The 24,931-nt window shown below is 58.2% G+C and overlaps 1 protein-coding gene across 2 annotated transcripts in view; it reads left to right on the plus strand.

The window, feature by feature from the left end:
- HPCAL1 (hippocalcin like 1) overlaps positions 1-24,931 on the plus strand; it is a 113,508-nt gene that overhangs the window by 86,686 nt on the left and 1,891 nt on the right. The window contains exons 2-4 of one of the 2 annotated variants that reach the window (XM_039231077.1): positions 2,426-2,511; positions 20,801-21,196; positions 23,254-23,359. In XM_039231077.1, the coding sequence (XP_039087008.1) occupies positions 20,819-21,196; positions 23,254-23,359 (484 nt within the window). In that variant the 5' untranslated portion in view covers positions 2,426-2,511; positions 20,801-20,818. Of the gene's footprint in view, positions 1-2,425; positions 2,512-20,800; positions 21,197-23,253; positions 23,360-24,931 lie in introns of those variants that run through there. The other variant, XM_039231078.1, reaches the window with a different exon arrangement.

The raw sequence follows: 24,931 nt of genomic DNA on the forward strand, positions 1-24,931 counted from the left end.
GGGTTAGAATGGGCTTTCCCTGCCAGGACCGTTAGAAGGCCAGGATGATGGAATTATGACCGCACACGAGGCTTCTAGCACATTCTGCCGCTGGCCCTTACCGGGTTTCACAAAGGAACCTTGGGGAGGACCTTTGACCCTATCAGCAACTTGACTTCCCTGAGTGTCGACGCCAGGCTTACAGAGCGCAAGAGAGCTTAGCTAAGATCATTGTTTTGAAAGTGCCTTTAAAAAATGTGGGACGAGGCAAGCAGAAAAGACCTTTAGGGCAGGAAACCTCCCCTGTACGATACTGTAATGGTGGGCGTACCTGGTCCAGCCCCCCAGAGCGGCCACTGCCATGGCCACGAGCGAACCCTAATGCCAGCCACGGGTTGGGGGTCATGACGTGTGTTTGCATGGGCTCATCGTGCCCCCGTCTGTAGCGGGCGTGTTGATCACAGGGAAGGCTGCGCGCGGGGGGCCCGGGGGCGCAAGAGCTCTGTGCATTCGGCTCAGGTCTGCTGTGAACATGAAACTGCTCGAAAAATAAAGTCTATGTTAACAGGGTACCTGGGTGGCTCAGTCAGTTGAGCGTCTCACTTCGGCTCAGGTCATGATCTCACAGTTTGTGGGTTCGAGCCCCGCCTCGGGCTCTGTGCTGACAGCTCAGAGCCTGTTTTGGATTCTGTGTCTCCCTCTCTCTGACCCTTCCCTGCTCACGCTGTCTCTCTCTGACTATCCAAAAAAAAAAAAAAAAAAGCCTATGTTAACAAATTTACGTTATATAATGAAATAAAATACAGACACAAAGTGCTGTGCGTGCACGCTCGTGCGCGTGTGTGTTTGGGGCTGTCTAAAGCACAGGGACCTTCCCGTGAGACTTCGGACGGGAAGACCATGCACGGCTCTTCTCTTCCAGGTCTTAAATCCCAGCACTGAGCTTAAATGATGTACTTGGCATATGAGTTCTGAGTTGATGAGACAGGATAGAATTTTAACTGAGCAAAGTGCACTCTGCTTCCGGTAATGTCCTTGTGATGCATGGGGGGCGTTCACTGGTCAAACACTGATTATTTATTGAGTGCCTGTTGCATACCCGCAGCACAGAAGTGAAGACAGCGCCTCCCGGAGCTCACGGTCGATTGGAAGCAGATCCAGCCCCTCGTTTCGCAGGAGCGAAGGAGCAAGGGGAGCCCCACCCCAGGCACCTGATAGTACTGAGGCCCTATTTTCTGGGGTGCATGAGCTGCTTGGCTCTGGTCTTCAGGACCAGTGCAGTGAGTGCCTGTCAACTGCGACCATTGCAGCAAGTGACCGTGTATTAGGAAGAAATAGCCGAGAAATGTGTTTGGATTAGGAAGAAAAATGGGCTGCCGGGCGAAGAGACCGCTGACGGTGCACTGGAGATTGAGAAGGGGCCAGCCAGCGGGGAAGGCCGTGTAGCCCCGGGCCAGCCAGCGGGGAAGGCCGTGTAGCCCCGGGCCAGCCACGGGGGAAGGCTGTGTAGCCCCAGGTATGAGAGCCCAAGACTGCCTGGGCTCCATTCCGGCTCTGCCACTTAGAAGACACATGCCTTTGAGCAAGCGGTTGGCCTCTCTAAGCCTCAGTTTGCCCATCTGTAAAACGGGGTTAATAACGATGCCCACCTCATAGGGTTGTTGGCAGGATTAAATTGGCGAGCGCAGACAGATGCATAGAACGCTTTTTGCAAGGCACCTGGCAGCGTGCAGATGGTAACCGTGAGAATATTCTAATTGCACTTCACGTGCAGAGCACAGCCTGTTCACAGAAAGGGGTGAAGGGGGAGGCTGGCTGTCAGCTGTTCATGCAGGGTGTTTGGAACGTGCCAGAAGCTGGTGGTGATGGTTGAAGGTGGGGATTGGTCGGGGCACCGAGGACACCCGTGGTCCGTGGGTTTGTCTTGTTATAGGGACCTTGTGACTCTGTGAACCGGCGGCTAGAGGTCGGCGATGCCTTCTGACCTGTTTTGCGTGCAGGCTGGGAGCGTGGCTGCTGGAGCATCTGAGAGCCCACGCTGGGCACAACCCTCTGGGCCCCCACAGTGACCCTGTGGTGCTGGGTCAGGCCACAGGCGGCCTGTGACAGCCGCGGTGACTCAGTGGTGCTCCCAGCGCCTGAGCCCCAGCTGTGCAGACCACAGAGGCCACAGGCCATGGGCCACACCTGGCTTTTGCTCCAGCTTGTGATACCAGTGACCTCACCCCAGGGGTGGCCTGGGACCCCACCGGCAGGCTTGTGCCATCAGTACTGTGGGGGCTGGGCCCAGGAGCCAGGGCTTTCCTGGGCTTGGTGTGGGGCTTGCAAAAGCTATAGTCCCCACCCCCCTCCCACCCCCATAAGTGCACAGAAGCAACCAGAAAAGCAGCGGGCTCTGGGCCAGGGATGTCCACACCCTAAGTGACCTGTCGTGCCTCCCTTCCAGGGCATGGTCTAGCGGCCCGGACAAGGACGTGGAACCCGCCCCCAGAGTCTCTGGTCCCAGCTGTCTCCACCTCCACTCGGCCTTGGGTAAGTCACTTTGGGAGGCCAGCTGGGCCTGGAAGCAGGTGAGGACTGGTGTGTGTGGGGGGGTCCTGCCCGTGGCTGGCGGACCGCGATTTCACCCAGCTGGGTGAGAAGAGCAGGAAAGACCCGGATTGGGGGCGGGGACAGTGTGCCCAGCACACGCATGACGTGGTCCAGAAACCCAGGCTCTGAGATGGAAGAGAACCCACCCAGGTCCCATGATCGGCTCTGCTCTCACCCGAAGCCCCGTCCTTCCGGCAGGTCGTTTGACCTTGGTGCTTTGATTTGGGAATGTGTCCAGTGACGGGAATAGGCCATTCCCGAAGTCTCCAGTCTCCCTGCCTGGCTCCCCCTCCCACAGAGGGGAAACAGCTGCCTCCCTAGGGCCCCCCGGGCCACCTCCCTTGTCCCCCAGCCCTCCTCATGGTCTCACTGGGGACTCTGAAAGTTGGTGCCAGCGCTGCCCGCTTCTCCGGCCCCACCTCTGTCCTTCCAGACTTTTCTCTGCCCTCCCTCTTGTGGACACCCCCCAGCCCCTCCACATTGCCCCCCTTCTCGCCTCCCCAAAAGACTGACCACAGGGGCCCCTTCTGGCCCACAGCCCCATGATCCTGTGGTCCCCAGCGTGGCAAGGCCCTAACCAGGCCCGGCCCCCAGACCTGGGGCCCGGCTGCTCTACCCTCAGTCGAAGGGCCAAGTTCACAGTAATCGCCGACCTGCAAACTCTTGGTCTCTTCGAATCCACCGCCCTCCTGGCCCCATTGCAAGCCGCTGCCTGCTCTGGGTTCTAGGCAGGATCTCGCGAAAGCAAGATGCCTGTAATGCGTGAGGGCCGGCCCGACCCGGGACTGCGCCCTTTGCCTCTCCGCCGTCCGTCCTCCCCCCTCTAGAGGCACTCTGGGGCTCCTTTGCCACCTGTTGTCCCCCCCCCCCCCCCCGGAAGTGCTGGCCGTGCACTGAGCAAGCCTCCCGAGGGCCCTGGACCCGGCTGCCCCTGCTGTGGCATCCATCGCTCTCGCTGAGTTCAGTGTGGGGCTCTGTCCCCGAGTGAGGAAGTAGGTGGTGAGTGGGAGAGAGGCCTCGGCTCTGGGTTTGTGGACTCCGGACCCTCCCGGCCACACTTAATAGCCTCTCCAAGTCTCCCCCGTAGGAGGGCTAGTCACACCTCCCTCTTGGGGAGGGTGTAAGAGCAGAGGTGGGGGTGTGTGTGAGGGGGGCATGGGGGCCTCAGCTGCCTCCCAGCGCTCCCCCCTCTTCCTCCTCCTGCCCAGCTGCTGGGCCTTACTACAGTGACTGTCATTACTCATCGGCCCCGCCCTGCCCAGTGCTGTGAGCCCCAGTTGAGGCCAGGGGTGTGGGGGCTGTTGCCGAAGACAGAAGGAGGCAGCATGGGGGAGGGGCCAGGCCCAGCCCGGGAGAGCCCACCTTCTAGATCCTAGAAGCATGTAATTCTCACCTTCCCGCGCAGCCGTGAGGCTAAGCTTTGGACCCTGGGCCTATTGAAGGGTCTCCATTTCCACCCTAATAAACCACGTTAAGGTTGCTGGGTGCCCGTGAGAGAGCCCACGTGTCCGAGGGGGGGCAGGCCCAGGAGGTGGGCGCCAAGCTGTGCTGCCCTGTGTGCAGATGTGAGTGTTAGCAGGTCAGACCGACAGACCCCCAGCAGCCCCCAAATGCTGTGGCTTTCTGGCCAGGCCCAGACACCTCTCCTTGCTGACTTCCCCCAAGGAAGCGTGCATCCCGCAGCGGGGGGGAACCCTCCCTCTCGTGTGTGGATGTTGGGGTGCCCTCTGCCTTGGTCCCCCTGAGGGAGGAGTGTTTCCCCCACTTCCCTTCCTTCTCGCATCCGTCTTGTTCCCCCTTGTGAACATGCTCCCAGGGTTGGGACCGAGCTGTCGGCACAGAGTCCAGTGCGGGGCTCAAAACACAAACCGCAAAATCATGACCGGAGCCGAAGTCGGACGCTCAATTGACGGAGTCCCCCAGGCGTCCGGTCAAATACTTACTGGTCACACACTCTTGTGCCAGGAGGCATCTAGGCTCTGGGCTTCCAGTGGAGAACAAACCAGAATAAAGCCTGGCTCCAGGGACCTTGAATTCTAGCTGCAGGGAGAGAGACCATGATGCAATAAAATATAGAGGAAAAAATAAAGTAGGAAAGGAGGGTAAAAATGTGTGTTGGGGTCTCAATTTGGCTATAGTACTGGAGAAGGGAGGCCTCACTGGGAAGTGTATTGAGGAAAGACCTGATGGGGGTAAGGGAGCAGTTTTCTGTCTGAGGAACAGGCAGTGCAAAGGGCCTGTGGCAGAAGTATGCCTGAGTTGTTAAGGAGCGGCAAGATCAGTGTCATTGCCTGGGGAAGAGCAAGTGGGAGGTAGGAGGTGGGCCCGCTAGTATTTTAGTGCACATGGAAGATGCTTGATAGCCTCACCCCCACTGCTACCACCAAGAGCTGAGGGATTCTGGGAGTCGGGTGGTACTTCTGACCATCAGCCCCACAGGGGGGTCTAGAGCCCGCATGAGGGGCGGACACTCCCCACACTAACCCAACGAGGACTATAGATGGTAAATAGTATCTCTGTGCAGCCTAGATCGAACTGCACCGTGGACAGGCCTTGAAATCATGATCCGCACCTTAAAAAGTTCATGGTTAAACTGAGTTCTTCTGGAAGACGTTAGGTTGTCTTCTGGAAGATGTGTCAGTGTCGCAGAAGGCCGTCCCCTGGGGTCTTTGTGAAGGAGAGGCCGCTGCAGGTTCGAGGCGGGACGCTGGGGAAGGGGAAATCCTCCCCGTGTTGTAAGCCGAGGGTTCTTTCTGTAGTGACTTGGGATGACTTTGCAATATCACTTCCTGTGGGCGTCCCCTCACCCCTCAGCCACAGGGGCAGACGCTGCATGACAAAAACTGTGGGCAAATGCCGGCGACAGGGAGTATGCCTGCAGGTGCACACACACGTACATGTGCACACGCACGCACACACACACACACACACACACACACACACACTGTGAACGTGCATGACTTGGCTTGGCCTTTTCATCGGGGGCAGGGGTGGGAATCAGCGCAGGGACCATTGTCCTGGCCCGAGTCCAGACCGCCAGCACCGGGCAGGGAATCACTGCCCTTCGGCATCTCTGAGCTTCTGCTTTGGGTAGGTCTCTCCCTTGCGTCATGGCAGCGGCAGGCAGAGCGAAACGGGGAGGGCGCCTCCGCCGCCCGTCCGTCTGTGCTCGGCGCCCAGAGGACAGGGCACAGGGAGCCTCCACGGTGAATGAATGGATGCGTGATCAAGGCACGTCCCCACCGTGTCGCTGCTTGCTGGCGCCTGGGCTGGGCCCCCTGAGCCAGGTCCGAGCCCCCACAGGGTCTCCCCTCTCCGCGACACAGGTCGCTCGGGGCGGCCCGCACTGATCCGTCTCCCTGCCCGAGGCCCAGATTTCCAGATCAGCCCACAGTGCACATTTTCTGTGCGGTGGCCCCCTTGAGTCTTGCCGGACCCGTCGGGCTGTATGTGCCTCTCTGGCAGAGAGGTACTCGCTGGGAACACACTTAACACAGGTTTGCTCTGGTGGCTGTGCCTGGGACCTCACCGGGTGTCCAGGAGACTGGCTCTGCCTGCAGCTGGAGACGAGCTGGGTCGGAAAGTCATGGATAGGAGATTCGGAGACCTGGCGCGCCAGGATGACAGACTCCGGGGGCTGCAGGACACTGTGGGAGGGCCGGGCCTGGGGAGGACCTGGGGGTGTCGGCCGGACCTTCGGACCTCCCTCCCTGACTTGCTTCTTCTCCCCAAGTGCCAAGTACCGCGCCCTTCCTGCGTTTTCCGCACTCGGCTCGTTGGTTACGGGCTTATTCCCCGCCGTGCCCGGGCGAATGGAACTCAGTTCCGTGTCCTGGGGGTTTAGGGCCAGGAAGGGACGTGGGCCCCAGCCTGATCACTAGAGTCTGTCAGTTCCCCCCGGAATGCTGCCTTCCTTCGCTCCCCCTTAGCCACCCAGCGCCGGAGCTCGGAGCCTGGCTAGCACAGGAGCCCTCTCGGCCTGGAAAAGAGGGACGGCACCCATGCCCTGCCTTCCCAGCTCGACCATGAGCAGCTTGAGAACATCTTCTTCCTCTGTGTCTCTGCAGCACTCAGCGCTGGGTTTTTCCGCTTGATACGTGCTCAGTTAACGCAGGTCCGTCAACACTTGCTGTGTGTGAGTTTGCGCCTCAGTGTCAACTCTCCCTGCAGAATCTATCGCTTCCGGTGCTGAAAGATGGCCAAGGGCAGCTTTGACGAGCCGTCTGCACTCCTGACTATAAACACTCCCTCGAACTGCAGCCGCCGCGGCCAGCAAGGAGCGGCTGGCCTCTCGCCGTTTGTGCACCCCGGTTTCAGCCGGGCTGATGCCACTTCTGTTGAGAATGACTTACTGTTTTTATTTCTTCCCAAAGACATTAAACATGAATCAAATAGCATATGAGATGATTCACTGGAAGGTTCCTTCCAAGTTTAAAAAAAGAAAAAAAAAAAAAACAAGAAAAAAATGTTTGGCTTAGTGAGCGGAGCCACGAGTGGTACCAAAGCAGCGCTGGTGGCTGCTGTGTGCCCCAGGACCCCTGCTGCGGGCAGCACCTCGCGGAGTGGACTTTCCTGCGGACACGGCCGCTTGTTGGCGCGCGCACATCCCCAGGGCGCCCTGCGTGTCTTGAAAATATCTTTTAAATTTAACATTAATAATGACATTTCTTTTTATTAAAGAAATTTTTTTAATCTTTTTTTTTTTTTTTAATTTATTTCTAGGAGAGAGAGAGAGAGACAGCGTGAGCAGGGGAGGGTCAGAGAGAGAGGGAGTCACAGACGGAAACAGGCTCCAGGCTCTGAGCTGGCGGTCAGCACAGAGCCCGACGCGGGGCCCGAACCCACGAACCGCGAGATCATGACCTGAGCTGAAGTCGGACGCTTAACCAACTAAGCCACCCAGGCGCCCCATATTAAAGAAATTTTTAATGTTTGATTTTATTTTTGAGAGTGAGAGAATGCAAGTGTGGGAGCAGGGGAGGGGCAGATAGAGAAGGGGACAGAGGATCCAAAGCAGGCTCTGAGTTGTCAGCAGTGAGCCTGACGCGGGGCTCGAACTCACGACCCGTGAGATTACAACCTGAGCTGAAGTCAGGCTCTTCACCCGCTGAGCCACCCAGGTGCCCCATAATGACATTTCTTACAGGCGGGTTTCTGTCCGAGATATCTTAGCGTGTGGCCAAACCTCATTCATTTGGGGTGCATGAATTCGGAGTTGGAAGTGGTTCGTTTGGGGCCCGTGAGCTGTAAATCCCATCATCGCTGAAGCAGGAACCTGGCAGAAATTTAGCTTTCCACCATCCACGGGGAGAAGAGTTAAAGCAATGGATTTGCCAGCCGAGGTCCTGGGGAGAGGGACATACGTTCCAGCTAAGCGAGGGACTTCCCGGGTGCTTCAGACACGTCCGCGGGGGCTGAGACATGCCACGGAGGCCACGTGGTCCAGAGTCCCAGTTCACAGATGAGGGAAGTGCTGTGAGGCACATGACTTCCCGGGCCTCTGACTCCACTCGGAGGTTGGGAGTGACCGCTGTGGTAAGAGCAGTTAACCTCTCTGCTCAGACACGTGCCTGCCCTCACAGCGCTGTGTCCAGCCCTTACCCTTTACGAGAAAAAGAAGCCAGAGGCACCTTTTCAGGTCTTTTTTGACTCAGACTTAACACATTTGAACTGCCCTTGGAGTAATTAGTCTGAATTCCTAGGATTTGATGGTATTTTTTTCTGCCACCCCCTAGCTCCCCCACCTCCCCTCACCCTACATTTGTTAATCTGTCCATTTGTCCCATATTGTTCTATACTGCTCAGGACTGTTGTATTATTGGCCTAGTCATTGCCCATGAAGGGGCCTCAAGAGGTAACGGGCCCAGGGGCGCCTGGTTGACTTAGTCGGTTGAGCATCCGACTTCGGCTCAGGTCATGATCTCACAGTTCGTGGGTTCGAGCCCCGCGTTGGGCTCTGTGCTGACAGCTCAGAGCCTGGAGCCTGCTTCGGATTCTGTGTCTCCCTCTTCTCTGACCCTCCCCTGATCACACTGTCTCTCTTTCTCTCAGAAATAAATTTTTTAAAAAATTTACAAATTTTTTAAAAAAGAAGAGGTGACGGGCCAGCACCATGTATGCAGCAGGGGTGAGGTGCTGGCTGGCGGTGCTTTCCCTGCATCCCTGGGATAAAGCCCCAGGTCTCTCAGCCGTGTGCCCCAGCCAGCTTTCTCCCGTCACGCTGTGCTTTTTCATGCTCTCACTCACACCCCTTTGCACACTCTGGACTCCTCCTCGAAGGCCACTGTCAGCCCTTGCCCCCTGGGAGAATGGTTTGCCGGGCGGCGGCTCTGGAGGCCTGTCTGCTGCCCGTCCCGGCAGAGTGTGACTCCGGCGTGTTCTTCCTGAGAGGCTCACAGCGGCTCCCATTTTACATCCTCGGGCCCTGGTGTGCAGTGAATCTGTGCAAACTTGGTGAGCATCAAGACAGCCGTGGAGCGAATGAGTGAGTGAATGGGAAACACGGCTCACGCTGTTTTCTCTGAGAACGATCCCAGGAGGGAAAGCCTCGTGACCCCATCCACCGATGCGCCGGAAAGGCCTTCCTCCTAGCAGCCCCCGCCCACCCAGCCTGTCTGGGTTCCCTTCCACTGGGGGCCGCCGAACGGAGAGGCTTTGGACAGTCAGTGGTGGGTGTCACACCAGTATGGAGGAGGGGGCGTGGTGTGTGTGTGTGTGTGTGTGTGTGTGTGTGTATGTGCGCGTGCCGTGGGCGTGGGGTGTGCTGTGTGTGCACACCCTGTCCCACACAGATCTGAGCCACCCAGCCTCTTCGGGACTCGGCCTTGCTCTGGGCAAATTCCAGACCTCTCCTTCCGCACCCGCTCCCCGTCCTTGACGGGTGCGACGCGCATAGTGAGCTTGGCTGCGGTACTGAACGGAACCAGGCTGGGGGCCGGAGGCTGAGGCCAGGGCTCGTGGGTCGGTGCGGGTCCGGCTCAGTGACATTCCAGCTCCTGTTCTTCAGAGAAAATGAGGAAAAAAAGGGCAGAAGAAAGGACGGTCTGGCAAAGCCACCTGCGGATCAGCGGGCGCTGCTCCTTCCCTGCCCAAATCTGCGCACGTAACAAGCACGGCTGAGCCGAGTGGGGGCCCCTCCGCCAGCTCTGTTCCCCCAGGGCTGACTAAAGCGGGCTCAGATCTTTGGAGGAGCTGGCCAGGGGGCTTCTGGAATCCCAGACTGGCTCCTGCCTCTCGTCCCCAGGGACCAGTCTGGGGGGGGCTCTTAGATTTCCACTGCATGAGCGGTTAGCCCTGGCGGGTTCCAGCGCCCTGAGCGGGGGAGCGCTGTGTGGACGACCCAGCTGTGATAGAGACTCACTCCCCGGCTGGTTGTCCTGTTTTGGGCGCTTCGCGGGGCTTGGGGACGGGGGCGGGACATTGCAAGCCTCACCTTCCAGCCCCTCCCGTTGATTTCCTGGCTCTCCTCTGTGTTGCGTTGTTCCACGGTCATGTTCACCGAGAACGTCCCAGCCTCTGTGGCCTTGGGTGGGTCCTCCCCCGGCTGCCCCCCCCCCGCCCCCATCCCTCTGTCCCCTTCATCCCCCACCTGGAGAACTTCCCGAGCCCTAAGCCTGGCTCGACCTCGCCTGTCTGCCCTCCCAGCCTGGGCCAGGCTGGCTCTGCTCCAGCACTCCCCACGCCAGGTCCCTCCTAAGTGAGCCTCTTCACGCACGTTACCCCCGTGTCTCGTGGATGTCCCTGGGGGAGGGGACTTCAGGCCCCTGGGAAGGGCCTCTGTTGTCTGTCCAGGTGTTTGGCACAGAGGGGGACATGGCAGTGTTTGCCGGCATAAGGGAACCAGTCCAGAAATTTCTCTGCCCATCCGGCCTGGCAGTGGGGGTCTGCCACCATGAGCCTCAGGCTCACACAGGGACGGTCATGCGTGGCAGTTTGGGCTTTAGGGAAAGTCACGTGGTCTTGTTTTGGATCCTAGCAGCTTCTACAAGGCAGAGGATCGTTCCTTGGCCATTTCCTCTTCCTCTGCCCTCTTCCTTCCTTCCCCAGAGGCTCATTTATGTCTGTTCCACTAACCTGCCTTCTTACACTGGGCAAGCCAAGTTCAAAGAGCTCCTCCCCGGGAGACTCAAGTGGCAGCGATGTTGGCTCTGGGCTGGGGCCCTGCTGCTTGGGTGAACCATCCCAGCTGGAGGTGGCGGTAAGGCCCCTGGCCCGGGCCCACCTGCCTCGCCGGGGGCATGCTCACGGGCGAGGGGAAAGATGGCACCGGGTTTGGTGAATGGACCCCCAGGTCTGACACACCCAAGGCGGGCCCTGCGCCGTGGCGGCTCCTATACCAGTAAATGGAACTTTCTAAAATACTGAGTCTGAATTAGGGAACGTCCCTTCTTGGAGCTTCAAGCCTGAGCAAGAGGGCGCTTTGCCAACCTGTTCTATGGTTCTATGGTTCCTTCCCGTATCCCTGATACTGGCAAAGTCACAAAATGTTAGAGCGAGAGGGTCCTCGAAGAAACCCGCTCACTCACTCATGTGCTCATTCGCTCAGGCGCCGGACCAGGCCCTGGGAACACACAACCATTATTTCAGATCTGTTTGCTGGGCACTAGTTGGGTGCAGGGCCTGGTCCTGGGCAGTACGGGGGTACGGTGTGAACAAGAGGTGACAGAGTCAGTAAAGGTGTAAACATGATGCCAAGTGTCAGGGTACGCCATGACAAGGGGGCGGGGTAAGGAACCAGGTGTGAGGGCCAGTGTATGTGAGAGGGGTTCCTCGGAGGAAGCACCCCCAGGGGGACGTGTGCAAAGACGTGGATGTTGAGGGAGTGCGCCTTCAGACCAGGCGAAGGTCCTGAGGTCAGAAGGTGTTTTGGCACAAATGAGGTATTTGTTTCCCTGTCTCATGAGGGAAACCCACAAGTAAAGGGTGTTATACAAGAGAGCAATTGTAGGGGCCTGGGACACGCATCCCTGAATAGGGAACATCTGAGTTGGGCTTTGCTGGTTGAGTAGAAGTTTGCCGGGCAGCTGAGGTCACGAACCCGTGTTTTCAGAGTCACCAGGGAGCGACACACCAGTTCCTCTTCCTGTTGCATTAGCAGCTTCTTCGAGGGAAAGAACGTTCTCTTGGGGATTTTTGTCTCCTTTTTCCATTTTTTTTCCTGTCTCTCGGGCTCTTTTAGGGCATTTCAACCTCAGCTAAGTGGAAAGGAAGGTTCAAGACAGGAAGGGGGGCTCCGTGCCTTGGCCAGCTCCCTCCGTCTCTCCCTCCCTCCCTCCTCCTTTTATTTTTTAAAGCTTTAGGAAGGCATGGGGATTTAAGCTGCCGGGGATGGGTATGGAAAGGAGGAGGGTTTTTAGTTGAACTCCTCAACCAAGGTCACCGGCCTAGAGCCCATCCAGCTGGTAAAACTGGATGCAGCAAGTTTTCAGGAAGTCCTCTGAACATGAGCTCCTAGAAGTCAGTGGGCTGAATCTGGATCTGGGCACACACACCCTGTAACTGTCAGCTCCAGAGGGGTCTCACTGACCGCCTCGTTCCCCAGATCTGGCCCAGGGGCTTCTGTTCTCCCTCAGAAGCGGAGAAGGAACACCCCCTTTCTGCCACTCCTTCACCTTAAGGACCCAGGCCATCGCTGCAGCTGGCCTCTAGGAAAGGTCTTGAAGCTGTTGAAAATAGACACTTGTGGGACGCCATGTCCTTGTGAATGAAATGTGAGTGCCGTGATCTTTCCTTTGGGGCACCTACGAGTGAAATAAACAGACCTCTCCCAGCTGGGTTGCAGTTAGCAATGGGCCTGTACACAGGGTGCTCATGAGCTCTAAGGCTTCTTGTTTGGTGACCCCAGGTCTAGTGTCCCAAGGATCTACTCACTGCTAAGCAGCCACTAGAAATATAGAATCGGCCCCATTTATATGTAGTTTTAACTTTCCTAGTAGCCACATTAAAAAGGTAAAAAGAGACGAGATTAATGTTACCGACATGATTCATTTAACTCACTGTATCTCAAAGGGTATCATTTATCCCTCCACATATAATCAGGATAGAAAAATTACTCTGAGATATTTTGCATTATTTTTATGTATTAAGTTGTCAAAACCCAGTATGTATTTTATACTCGTAGGGCCCATATACGAATTCAGACGGGCCACATCGTACGTGCTCAATAGGCACACGTGGCTGGCAGTCACTTTGTTGGACGTTTCTAGCTTACGGACAAAGAAACGGAGTCCCCCTTCCCCGCACTGCGACGTGGAGGAGGCGGGGCGGGGGCGGAGTCGGGAAGGCGGGGCCTCATTTCGGTCCCAGGAGCCTGCCTGCCTGCGCCCTCTAGCGTCCGTTCCGCCGCGTTGCAGCCTGAGCCGCCCCAACGCGCGCTGTTCCCTTGCTTTGATTCTGGCCCCTGTCACAGACCCCTGGGGACAGGACTGGCCCCTCCTCCGAGCAGCTGCCCTAGAAGCCCAGGCTGCATGCGGCTTGCCCCTCACCCTCTTACTTGGAGACAAGAAGGACAGATTCTCAGCATTAGTCCGTTCGTTAATGGGTCGCCAGGAGAAAGACCCGGGTGTTAACACGCCAGTCTCCTGCTCGTCCCTTCCACTCCCGCGTCCCTGCTCATCTCAAGTGGCCCTCTGGTCCCTTGGAGTTCAGATTTGCAGCACACGCCCTTCCAGCCTCACCCTGAGCTTTGGTCTTTTATAAGGACTCAGTGCCTCCTGCCTTTACCCCTCTTTTCCCCTCCAAGTGTTTGTAAATGTGCGTGGCCCAGCAAGCTCTGGAGATCTAACTCGATGAAAGCATTTTAAAGCAGTGGATGAAATGCGACCTGTGCCATCAGCCATCGTGGAGCTGTGATTAATGGCACATTCGAGCACTCGGTTCCCAGGAGCTTCCTGAGCCGTTGGTAGAACCACGCCATTAAAAAGGCTTTAATTTGCAGGCAGTACCCACTTCGGGTTAAAAATTTTTCATAGGGCTCCCCTGCTACATGTTTGCTTTTTTTTTTTCCTTTTCTAATTTAGCACATTAAGAACAATAACAGAGTCACCGAGAGCCAGAGAGATGGATGTAAGTGCTACATTAACTCCCTCCCCGTTCCTTCATTACTGTGAATTAAAATGTCATCTCTGACATCCTCTAAAGGCTGTTGCCTGTCTGATCCAAGCCCTGCTTGGTCGTGAGGCTTTTCAAGCCACGTGAGAGGTGGCTCTGATCCCAAATTGATCACCCTTCCTGGCACGTCCGTTCTTCACCCCGTCCGTCAGTGGAGATGAGAGTAAGATTTTCTGGTCTACGGATGAAGCATGGATGCTTGTTCGCCTGACCGCCGGGCCGGGGGAGGGAGGGGACGTTTCTGCTGGGAAATGGGGGCGATGGCTTTGTCTTTGCAGAAACGCTGGCTTTTGTTGTCTGTCTTTGCGGCCAGCCACTCATCATGAGGTTGGCTCCTTGGCTTAATTAGTAACAGAGAGGTCAGTGTGCACGCAGGTTTCCTCTGTCTCAGGTCCCTGCGAGGCCGCTAGCTTCGGGCCGAGAGCCTCCAGGAGAGATCTAAAATGAGGCTCTTTGTATTAACTGTTTCATCCGAGTCCTTGGTACGCACATGTGCGCCGGTCCAGTGAGGCACTGGCAGTGCACGGGGGGCTTAATTTCGTCTTCATGGGCTCTACTTCATGGAGAGCACCGTGGCGGCCTCCATCACCGCCCATGGACCTGGGCGATGCAAGGGCCCGGGGAAGGTCACAGACAAGCACGTGCCCCGTGGAGCCTCACTTCTTTGTCTACGACGGAGCTGACGTTGCCTTCTCCCAGCCTGGCCACACATGGACCCCACCTTCCCAGTTCTCAGGGCCTCATATGTGCCCTGTGCTCCCTAAAAGTGGCCCACGTTTGTTGGTTTGTTTGTGTTTTACATGTATTTATTTTTGAGAAGGGGGGGCAGAGAGAAGGAGACAGAGGTTCCAAGGGAGGGTCCTCACTGTGAGCGCAGAGCCCAATGCGGGGCTTGAACTCACCAACTGTGAGCTCGTGACCGGAGCTGAAGTCAAGAGTCGGCTGCTTAACCGACTGAGTCCCCCAGGCGCCCCGAGGTGGCCTAAGTTTTGGTTCCACGTGCTTCTTCCTAGGCAAGCTGCCCGGTCCCCTCAACGGGAGTGAGTGACTCCTCCCCGGAGCACCCCTCCCCCCACGTTAGTTCCATCTTGTGCCCCGTCCACAGGTACCAGTGCCGCACACAGCCCAGAGCGCTGAGAGCCGGGACACGCATTCAGAGGGCCCAACGGGCTGGAACAGACTGCGCGCACCCCCACCACGCGCCTGCCTGTCGCCAGGCCCTGAGAACGTGCCGGGCCCAGCAGGGCCTGTGCTCCTGGGCTCGGCGTTCAGGGAGCAGAGCGCAGGACAGTGGACATGTGTTAGCGAGCACGCCCACAGTTAAGTGGCTCAGTGTAGGGTGTGGTGTGCGTGTGGATCTGTAGACCACACGTTTCTGGATTCTTGCGGGGAATCCTCTACCACCTTCCCGGATTCCTCTGCCTTTCCTCGGGGGGGCGGGGGGGTCACCTCTTGGGAGGAGAGGCTTCCCTACCTCAGCTACAGACCCAGGAATCTCTGGCCTGGGACCTCGAGACCCAGGGGCCTTAGACCGTCAGAGCAGGACCCCTAGTCCTGAAGGAGGCCCCCTGTCAGGAAAGCCCCTGGTGCTCGGGATGCACGTCGGGAAGGAGGGGCCGGGAGTCCAGATGCTCAGTCTTGCAGGTCACCTTCAGGGACACAATTGGGAAGGAGCTGGCAAAGCACAAGATTACTCCCCAGGCACGTCACCGTGCGCTCTGCCTGTTACCGTCTAGCTTGGGGTTGACCGGACCCGTCCCTCTCGCTAATCTGGTACCTTCCTTTCCACAAACGTCTGCTATCTTGGGCAGAGGAGGTATTCAGAATTCTGCATTTCCGTGGGACCTGAATGTGCATAAATCACAGATACGTCCTGCGGAAAACTGATAGCATCGTTCTGAGTGGCGGTTTGGTGTTCGGGCAGGTGAGTCGATTCTCAAGTGACCGGGCCTGAGCCCTCAGAGCCTAGAACTTCACAGGAGCCCACTCGTTTCCAGGGTGAAAAGGGCAGGAAGGCTAATCAGGGCAAAGGACGGGCGTTAGCGACCCCAGGTGGCAGTCGGTGCCTGCGTTCCCCTCCCCTGGACCCGCCCTCCCCTGGCTGCAAAGGGACTGACAGTGAGCAACTTGTCCCACAGTCCGTGGACCTTCTGGTTTCCCCGCAGCAGGCAGTCAGGACTTAGACTTCGGGAACCACCCGGTGCCCGGCACGGGGTCCGCCCCGCCGTTGTCGCTCAGGTCAGTGCCCAGGGACAGCCCAGGGCTGTCGTGACAAAGTAACACAGACCGGCCAGCTTCAAGGGCAGGGATTTATTTTCTCACAGCCCCAGAGGCCAGAAGTCCGACATCAAGGTGTCGGCAGGTTCCGTCCCCTCCGAGGCCTCTCCTTGGCTTGCAGATGGCTGCCTGTCTGTGACCTCCCGTGGCCTCCCCTCTGTCTGTGTCCCACGCTCCTCTCGTAAGGACACCAGTCAGATTGGATTAGGATGCACCCCAGTGACCTTGTTTGACCTTAATTGTCTCTTAAAGGCCCAGTCTCCAAATACAGTCACCTTCCGAGGTGAATGTGGGTCGCACGGGTCACGGAGCAGCGGCTGTCGTGCTCTGCTCGCGCCCGTCCTCTCTGGCCGGCCACCGCGTGATGCCACCCCTGTGGGGACGTGGGGGCACACGCTGCCCGTGGGAACAGCGTCCGGCGCGGGGGAAGCAAGGGAAGAAGGAGGGTGAGCAGGTGCGGACGAAGCCATCCAAGGTGCGGGTGGGAGGCTGACTGGGAGCCGCCGCCGCCAGGCTGCCCTCCGGACGCCTGCTGGGAGACTTCCCAGTTGACGAGGAGCGTGGAAGAGATGAAGGTTTGACAGCGACTGAAGCGCTGAGGGAACTAGAAAATGAGCCTTTTTCAAGCCCAGGTAACACTGGGCCGGAAGCGTGTGCAGTCTTCAGGGAGGCGTAGGTCACATCTGGGGTCCCGGGTGGGGTGCTGCTCCGTGCCCGAGCCTCCGGGGACCACCACCCACCTGCAGACACAGAGACGCAGGGCTGCCTTTGAGAAGCCACGCGGCGAGTCACCCCGCCCTGCGGTGACAAGAGGGGGGGGAAGCCGGGAGGCTGTTTAAACAGGACGGACAGAGGCAGGCGAGCGGTGAGCAGGTGACTAAGGGATCCTCGCGGGAACAGGGAGAGATCACTGGGAACAGAGAGCGCGGAGCGCATCCATGCCCGGTGCTCCAGGGCTCCGCCTGCCGCCTGGCTGCCCGCTCGGTGGCTGGTGTAGCTTCATCACAGTCACCCTCGGGGGTCCCCGCGCAGCACCGGGGCCTCCTGGACGCCGCCCCGTGTGTGCACCCAGGAGGCTGGCATGGGCCGGGGGCGCCTCCCTGAGGGACCAGCCTCGGGGCACGGGTCTTGGGGTCACGCCCGAGGCTGCCTGGATCTGGTCCCCGCCTTGGAGTGGGGGCAGGCGATGGACAGATAGATGGACAGAGAAGGACGGGCACCTGGCCTGAGACCCAGGCGGCTTCTCCCGCGCCCTCAGCCCCCACCCTCGGGTCTGGTGGGCAAGGCGCCTCGGCTGTGGGGCTGAGAGGCGCCTGACCCGGCAGAGCCATGCACCCCCCGGTGTCTGCCAGCTCAGGCTGCTCTGACAAGGTCCCACAGCCCGGGCGGCGTAAACAGCAGGAACGGACTCCCTCGCAGCCCTGGAGGCCGCAACTCAGCAATGAAGGTGTGGGCGAGGGCCTCTGAAGGCTGTAGGGAAGCATGTGTTCTGGCTTCTGGAAATCTCTGGCATTCCTTGGCTTGTGGATGGCTCCGTCTTCTCCGCTTGTCTCCCTTCTGTACTGTCTGTGTCCACATGTCACCTTTATTCGAAGGACACCCCGATCAATAACCTCACCCTAACCTCGATCACCTACAAAGTCCCCATTTCCATATAATATCATGTTCACAGGTGCTAGGGGTTAAAACCTCAACATCTTTTTTTTTTTCTTTGCTTGGTCGGGAGAGTCCTAGTGCACCGCGCCCTGCGGGTGCCTGGGGAGACAGACCTGCCACACTGAGCCGTCCGGGCATCCTGCGCTGACCATCCTGGGGCACACGGCCCTGCTCGCCCAGCAGGGCTCTCCGGGCACAGAGCCATCCTGGTGTGCCGTCGTCAGGTCCTCCACGGTGCCACCTGGAAGGACCTGGGGGCTCATCTGGCTGGGGCCCCAAGAGCGATCACAAAAAATTCACAGTCAAGAGGGAGCCCACATCTCCAAACCTGGCTTAGATTTTTTTTTTCCAGCAGGACAGAGATGTTGATGGGGATCTTGGTTGTTTTTCCTCTTGCGTCACACATTTTAGGGTCTGTTGTTTTGATTTTCGCTTTTTTTTTTTTTTTTACACGTCGAAAACACAGTGGTCAATGAAGAAATCTGAATTTCCCAAAGGACCAGAAGCTGCATCAGCTATATGTTAACTCCTGAACTTTCAGGGCGCCTCCCAGAGCACACTAGGAGACCCGTGCCATCCCAGGCCCCGGGGTGGGTCAGAGAGCTGGCCGGTGGAGGCGACGGGGCCTCCCCCATCTGGACGCTGTGGCCTCATTCTAGAACACACTGCAGTTGGCGAGGTGGCCTCACGGGTTGAGCGTGGACTCAGGTGGGGCAGGGGCAGATCCCCCAGCATCGCTCTGGCCTTTGACGTTGCCACTCCTCACCAGGAAACTGACAGCCAACTTACTTAGGCGCTTGCTGGTGTCCACTTTTTAGGGCCAACCTATACGTAAGAAGCAGAGAGAGATTGTAAACCCTGACACTATAATAATACCAGTTCCCACGACAGAAACAGATAAGGAAGGAAGAGGGGGCGGGACTGAGAGCTTGATCTTACAGAGAAAGAAGCAAGAGTCAAGTTGCTTCATCAGGAAATAAGAGGTTTGGTTATTTTTATTTTTATATATTTAGTTTTCTAATAGGAAATACCTACACAGAGTTTGACACTTTACAATTTTTGAAAAAGGTTTTGCAGTAAAAACTCTCCGTTCGACTCTGGCCTGTCAGACGCCTCTCTCTGGCCGGTGTTAGGTCCTAAATAGATCCTTCAAGACACAGCAACACGCATACATAGAGTGTTTTCTCTTTTTCACAAATTGTAGCAAACTCTGTGCTGCTCTCAACTTTCTCCTTTCACTTTAAAAACGCACCCTTGGGGCGCTGGGTGGATCAGTCAGTTAAGCGTCTAACTTCGGCTCAGGTCATGATCTCAAGGTTTGTGAGTTCGAGCCCCGCGTTGGACTCTGTGCTGACAGCTTAGAGCCAGGAGCCTGCTTCAGATTCTGTGTCTCCCTCTCTCTCTACCCCTTGCCCTGCTCACGCTCTGTCTCTCTGTGTCTCAAAAATAAACAAACATTCAAAAACATTTTTTTTAATGCATCTCGACCGCTGTTTCTCCGTATGTAACGACGGACGCCTGGGTTATTATTACAGACAGCGGCGCAGGAGGCGGCAGCGTGCATGGGCTGTTCTCACCGGTCAAAGTATCTTTAGCAGCGTTCCTCGAAACGCACTTGCGATTTTGAAAGATAAGAGTATAAAGTTATAAAGATAACAAGTAACAACAGGGATATGTGTCATGAAACTAATAAAACCCGGGAGGGGGCAAAGGAGGAAATGCCAGGGAGACGAGCCGAACACGTCTGTTACCGTTCATGGTGGGGATTCAGTCCATACTGTGTAGAGCTTACAAATACGGCAGTTCAGAGTGGGCCCCTCTGGGGCTGGGGGGGGGACACATCTTCCTCTTACTGTCTGCTTTTCTCCATGCTAGAAAAATGATTAAGCCAGGTTCGTGTGTTACTGCCAGACGCAGCAAATAAAATGAGGCTGCGAGGTGACAGCCGTGTGAGTGTCTCAGAGTGACCCCATCCCGGGACCAGTCTTCTGTCCGGGCTGGGCGGGAAACCGCTGTGGGGAGAGAAGGCTCTGTGCTCTCAACAGGTGCCTGATAGTTTACTGGTAACATTTGAGAGTCGAGGACTGTCCGGTGCTGATTCTAGATCTGCCCGCCCCCACCCCCCTGTCCCCAGGAGTTTCTGAGAGGCACAGTAGAGAGGGGACCCCTTAAAAGTTTTTGGACACCTGTTCTGAGGGGAAAGCCAGAATGTGGCGCCCGAGAGAGGAAAGCACTGTTCAGAACGCAGGGTCTGGGGGCGCCCTCCACAGGGCAGGACCTTTGCCTAGAGCTGGTGAGGGTCAGGAGGGTGAGGACTGAGTACAGACCCAGGGGACACTGGGGGAGCTGCTCATTCCGCTGATTTTAAATGGTACCCCCCCACACACACACATACTCATTTCCACATTCTCGAAGTCGGAATGGGTCTTGCGGTGAAGGGGGGAGCAGTTCGGTTTTCCCAGGGGTGCCAGACGAATGGCCTACCTTCCTTCAGGGCGTCCTAGACGGGGCGAGACATGCCACCCACAGTGGTGGCCTCTGCAGCCCCTGGTGCAGGACATGCCCCGCCGGGTAGCGGGGGGTGGCGGGAGCTGGCCCGGGTGCCCCCTGCTGATGGCCCCTGGTGCCCGCCGCCCGACAGCCCTCCGATGCCGCTTCCCCCCACCCCCCTTTGATGGCCGCTCCTAGGTGCCACCGCCCCCCCCCACGCTGACGGTCCCCGGGCGCCCCCCCACCCCTCTGTTGATGGCCCCTGGCGCCCGCCCCCCTCCGATGCCACTTCCCCCCCACGCCCCTTTGACGGCTCCCCCGGGTGCCACTGTCTGTCCCCCCCCCCCGCCGTTGACGGTCCCCGGGTGCGCCCTCCACCTCTCTTTGATGGCCCCCCTGGGTGCCACTGCCCCCTAGACTGACGGTCCCCGGGCGCTCCCCCCATCCCCCTTTGACGGCTCCCCTGGGTGCCACCTGCTCCCCCCACTGATGGTCCCCGGGCGCCACCCCCCACGCCCCTGCTGATGGCCCCTGGCACCCGTCCTCCGACGGCCCTCCGATGCCCCTTCTCCCCCACCCCCCTTTGACGGCCCCCCGGGTGCCACCGCCCCCCCCGACGGTCCCCGGGCGCCCCCCCACCCCCCTTTGATGCCCCCCGACGGTCCCCGGGCGCCCCCGCTGACGCCCGCTCTCGCAGGTGTAGCCGCGGGCCGCCATGGGCAAGCAGAACAGCAAGCTGCGGCCCGAGGTGCTCCAGGACCTGCGGGAGAACACGGAGTTCACCGACCACGAGCTGCAGGAGTGGTACAAGGGCTTCCTCAAGGACTGCCCCACCGGCCACCTGACCGTGGACGAGTTCAAGAAGATCTACGCCAACTTCTTCCCCTACGGCGACGCCTCCAAGTTCGCCGAGCACGTCTTCCGCACCTTCGACACCAACGGGGACGGCACCATCGACTTCCGGGAGTTCATCATCGCGCTGAGCGTCACGTCGCGGGGCAAGCTGGAGCAGAAGCTCAAGTGGGCCTTCAGCATGTACGACCTGGACGGCAACGGCTACATCAGCCGCAGCGAGATGCTGGAGATCGTGCAGGTGCGCCCCCGCGGCCGCCGTCGGGGTCGGGGTCGCTGCGGCCCCGGGCTCCGCCGCCCCCCCCGCCTGCCCCCCCCGTGCCCCGCCTGCCCCTCCCCCCGGGCTCCGCTTCCCCCCTGCCCCCCCCGTGCCCCACCTGCCCCCCGCCTGCCCCTTCCCCCCCGCCCCGTGCCCTTTTGAAGGTGACCGGCTCTCACCTAACTGGGCATCTGTCACCTAACCCAGTGGGTCCTTGCAGTAGGAATAAGAGCCAGTGTGGATTGAGCACTTGCTGTATACATCAGCCCTGGCCTTGGCTCTGAACCCTTTTGTTCTTCCCGCCCCGGTTAGCGGCGTCCTTCCCTGCATGTCACAAAATCAGAGGCTCAGAGAGGTGATGTCCCAAGAGGGAACAGAGCCGACAATTTTAACTGAGAGGTCCCTTGATACTTGTGGAGGGCGCCTGCTGAGAGACCTTTCCGAATCCCCGAATTTGGGGATGCACGCAACAGCCTGTAATGCCCCCCAGGAACGTGCAGGTGCAAAGCAAAACGGAAACATTAGTGACCCTGGAATAAGTCAGACACGAAAGGACACCCTGTCATGAGACACCACCCCTGGCAGGCGCTCCAGCAGGTGACGGTGTTTTCCAGAAAGAAGGCACATTTTGTTCCTTTCACCAGGTGCTTGGGATACCCACCCCCTACGTCTTTCTCAGAATGGACTGGTGGTTTTAATTAAAAAAAAGTTTTTTTAATGTTTGTTTAATTTTGAGAGAGTGTGAGCTGGGGAGGGGCAGAGAGAGAGGGAGACAGAATCAGAAGCAGACTCCAGGCTCCGAGCTGTCAGTACAGGGCCTGACGCGGGGCTGGAACCCATAAGTCATGAGATCACCACCTGAGCCGAAGCCGGACCCTTAACTGACTGAGCCCCCCAGGCATCCCAGAATGCACTGCCATGTTAAGTACATCAGATTCCTACCTGCCAAGTCCTTGGGACTTGGTGCTGCCCTTGGCTCTGCACTTGGGCAAGCGGGGTGGCCCTCTCCCAGGAGGGTGCCCGTCTCAGGAAGATGCACACCTGTGCAGCACAGCGCACCTGTGTCATGAGGCTGGTGGGAGACGGGCCGGGCCCAGCCTGCTCCTGCTCTGAAAACAGAGGGGGCGAGAAGCCGGGGAACATAATAGATCCTGGAAACCTCACTTAGGATCATTCTTTTTCAGGTTGTTTTTTGTTTGTTTTTAATGCTATGCTTTTAAGTTATAACAAGCATCAGATTTCTGCTGTTCTTTGGTCTGTTTCAGGAATGGGGTCTTTTGCATTGAGTCTCACAGGGGCACTGCCCCTCCCCCTTGCACGTGACCGGGATGGGCTGCTGGCCATTGGTCTCCTCGTGACCCCTCAGCACCCATATACACCCACCATGGCACGGGGACTGTGTCCAGGCTTGGTCCCTGGGACACAGACACACAGAGATGGCCCACAGTGGTGGTGAGCCCGCGGATGGCAGTGTCCTAAAGAGAAGGTCTTTCATCCTTCTGGAGAGATCTATGCTGCCTCAAGCGCTGCTCCTTTCTGGGGCTGGCTATGGGGTTTCCCTATGGGTTTCAGGGACTAAATCTTTCCTGTTTTAGACTGAGGTGTAACAGACACAGTAAAATGCTCACAGCTTCCCGTGCAGCATGGTGGGGCATGTGCATGCGTCTGTGTGACCACCATCCTCGGGTGTTTCGGACTCACCTCCAGAAGGCTCCCTCAAGGGCCTGCCGGGGCACCGTCCCACCTCCCACCCCAGGCAGCCCCCAGTCTCCGGGCTGTCACTGTGGAGTTGTTTTGCCCTCCCTTGAACTTCCCATTAGTGGGTCTGGCTTCGTTTGGTCAGCATGCCAGCTGTGATAGTCATCCTGGAACATTCTAGAAATGTTCCTCTAGAAAGCTGAGGAAGGGCCCTGAAGGCTGCTACGCCCCGACCCCTTCGCGCCTTTCTGTGAGCTAGGTGGAAGCTTACACCCGCCTGCCCCATCTGCCCAGAAGCATTCCAGAAGCTCCAGGCACATCTTCTGCATGTCTCTTTGCAGGCCATCTACAAGATGGTGTCCTCTGTGATGAAAATGCCAGAGGATGAGTCCACCCCAGAGAAACGGACGGACAAGATCTTTCGGCAGATGGACACTAACAATGACGGTAAGGAGTGTGTGTGTGTGTGTGTGTGTGTGTGTGTGTGTGCGCGCGTGTGCGTGCGTGTGTGCGCGCGCATCTGTGCGGCCCACACAGCTGTGCTGAGGGAAGAGGCAGGATTCAGAGTCAGGGAGACTCGGTCATGCATTCTGGTTCTGTCCTCCAGGCATGACCTGTTCCCTCGTGGGCCATAGTGTCCTTGCTTCTAAAGTGAGGGAGACTGTCAGTCCCATGGGCATGTCCCAGGGACGGGGAGGCACCCAGGGGGCAGGTGCATCAAGGGTCCTGGATGGTGGGAAGCTGGGACGCGGGTTGTGCTCTGCTTTGCTGTCATCTTGCGCTGAGGAGCTGCGGCAGGGTCCCCCACACACTGGTGGGGACAGATGGGCAGTGGTGGTGGCAGTACAGGGACCCACACCTCGGGGCACTGTGGTTCGGTAGGCTCCACGCAGGGGGAGGGTGCTCTGCAAGGGCGGGTCCATGCCTCTTGCCGGCTCTGCCCAGTGCAGTGCCACAGCCAGGTCTCATGTGCTTTTGGAGGATAAAGAAATGGGACATTTAGAAAAGAAAAAGAAACTGGCCCTGGGTCATCCTGAAAGTTAAAAATAAGCGGACGCATGAAGAAGAGCTCGCTGAGGTCTCAAGTGCTCCCAGCACATGAGCCCAAGGACGGAGCCAGCCCAGGGACACGGTTTCCGGTGTGACCACCGGCGGCAGAGAGCACATTGGACATGTCGGACAGCAAGGGGACGGTTTCCAAAATGCGTCCGCATGTAAAACAAGACCGCCTTGTGCCTGGCATTGCCCTGGTGCTGATTTAAAACCTGTCTTTCACCCCCTAGGGCAGCAAGCACAGGCTCCAGATGCCCACAGACCCCCACGGCGTCTCGGCTCGCCTGAGCCTTGCTTTCCTCCTCTGTGACATGGGGATGATCGATTCAGGCTCAGGCGGTTGGGAGGATTTAATGGGATGATGCCCAGGAAAGCTCTTAGCGCTGCCCTTGGGCCCCTATCTCCCCCTTTCCCCGTCCCCGACCGGACCCACCCACCTCCCCCACGGGGACCCATCCACCCATTTGGGGGGTCCGCTGTGCCTGCACCTGCGCCTTCCCTGCTTGCTGGTGAGCCTGAGTCCCTGCACCACGGACAGGGCACCTCTGTGAGCCCGTGTTCGTCTGTCCCTGGGCCTTGGGAAGGGAAGGAAGAGTGGACGTTGAGAGAGATAAGGGCAAAAGCAGGGGTGCCCAGCCCTCAAGCCGGCGGGGCCCTGCACTTTGTCTTCTTTCCCTGCCACCCCAGGGGTAGGGGGGCCCACAGGACTTCTCCGGCACCCCCCGCCCCCCTCCCGGCCGTACATGTGAGCTGGGACTGGCCGAGTGCCAGGAACACCGTCACTGCTGCCGGACGGACCCAGAGACACAGATCATGCTCAGGAACCCCCAGAGCCCCCGAGGGACCCCCCCTCAGCCCCTCCCCCACCGTCTGCCCGGAGGAAAGGGCTGTGCTTTGGGGCCAGAGGGGCGCGGCCGGTGAAAGTCCCCACCAACCACGAGGAGAGCAGTAAAACCCAGTAGTCCC

This window comes from Hyaena hyaena, unplaced genomic scaffold, assembly GCF_003009895.1.
Source record: "Hyaena hyaena isolate Hyena2069 unplaced genomic scaffold, ASM300989v1 scaffold_53, whole genome shotgun sequence".
Classification (NCBI taxonomy): domain Eukaryota; kingdom Metazoa; phylum Chordata; class Mammalia; order Carnivora; family Hyaenidae; genus Hyaena; species Hyaena hyaena.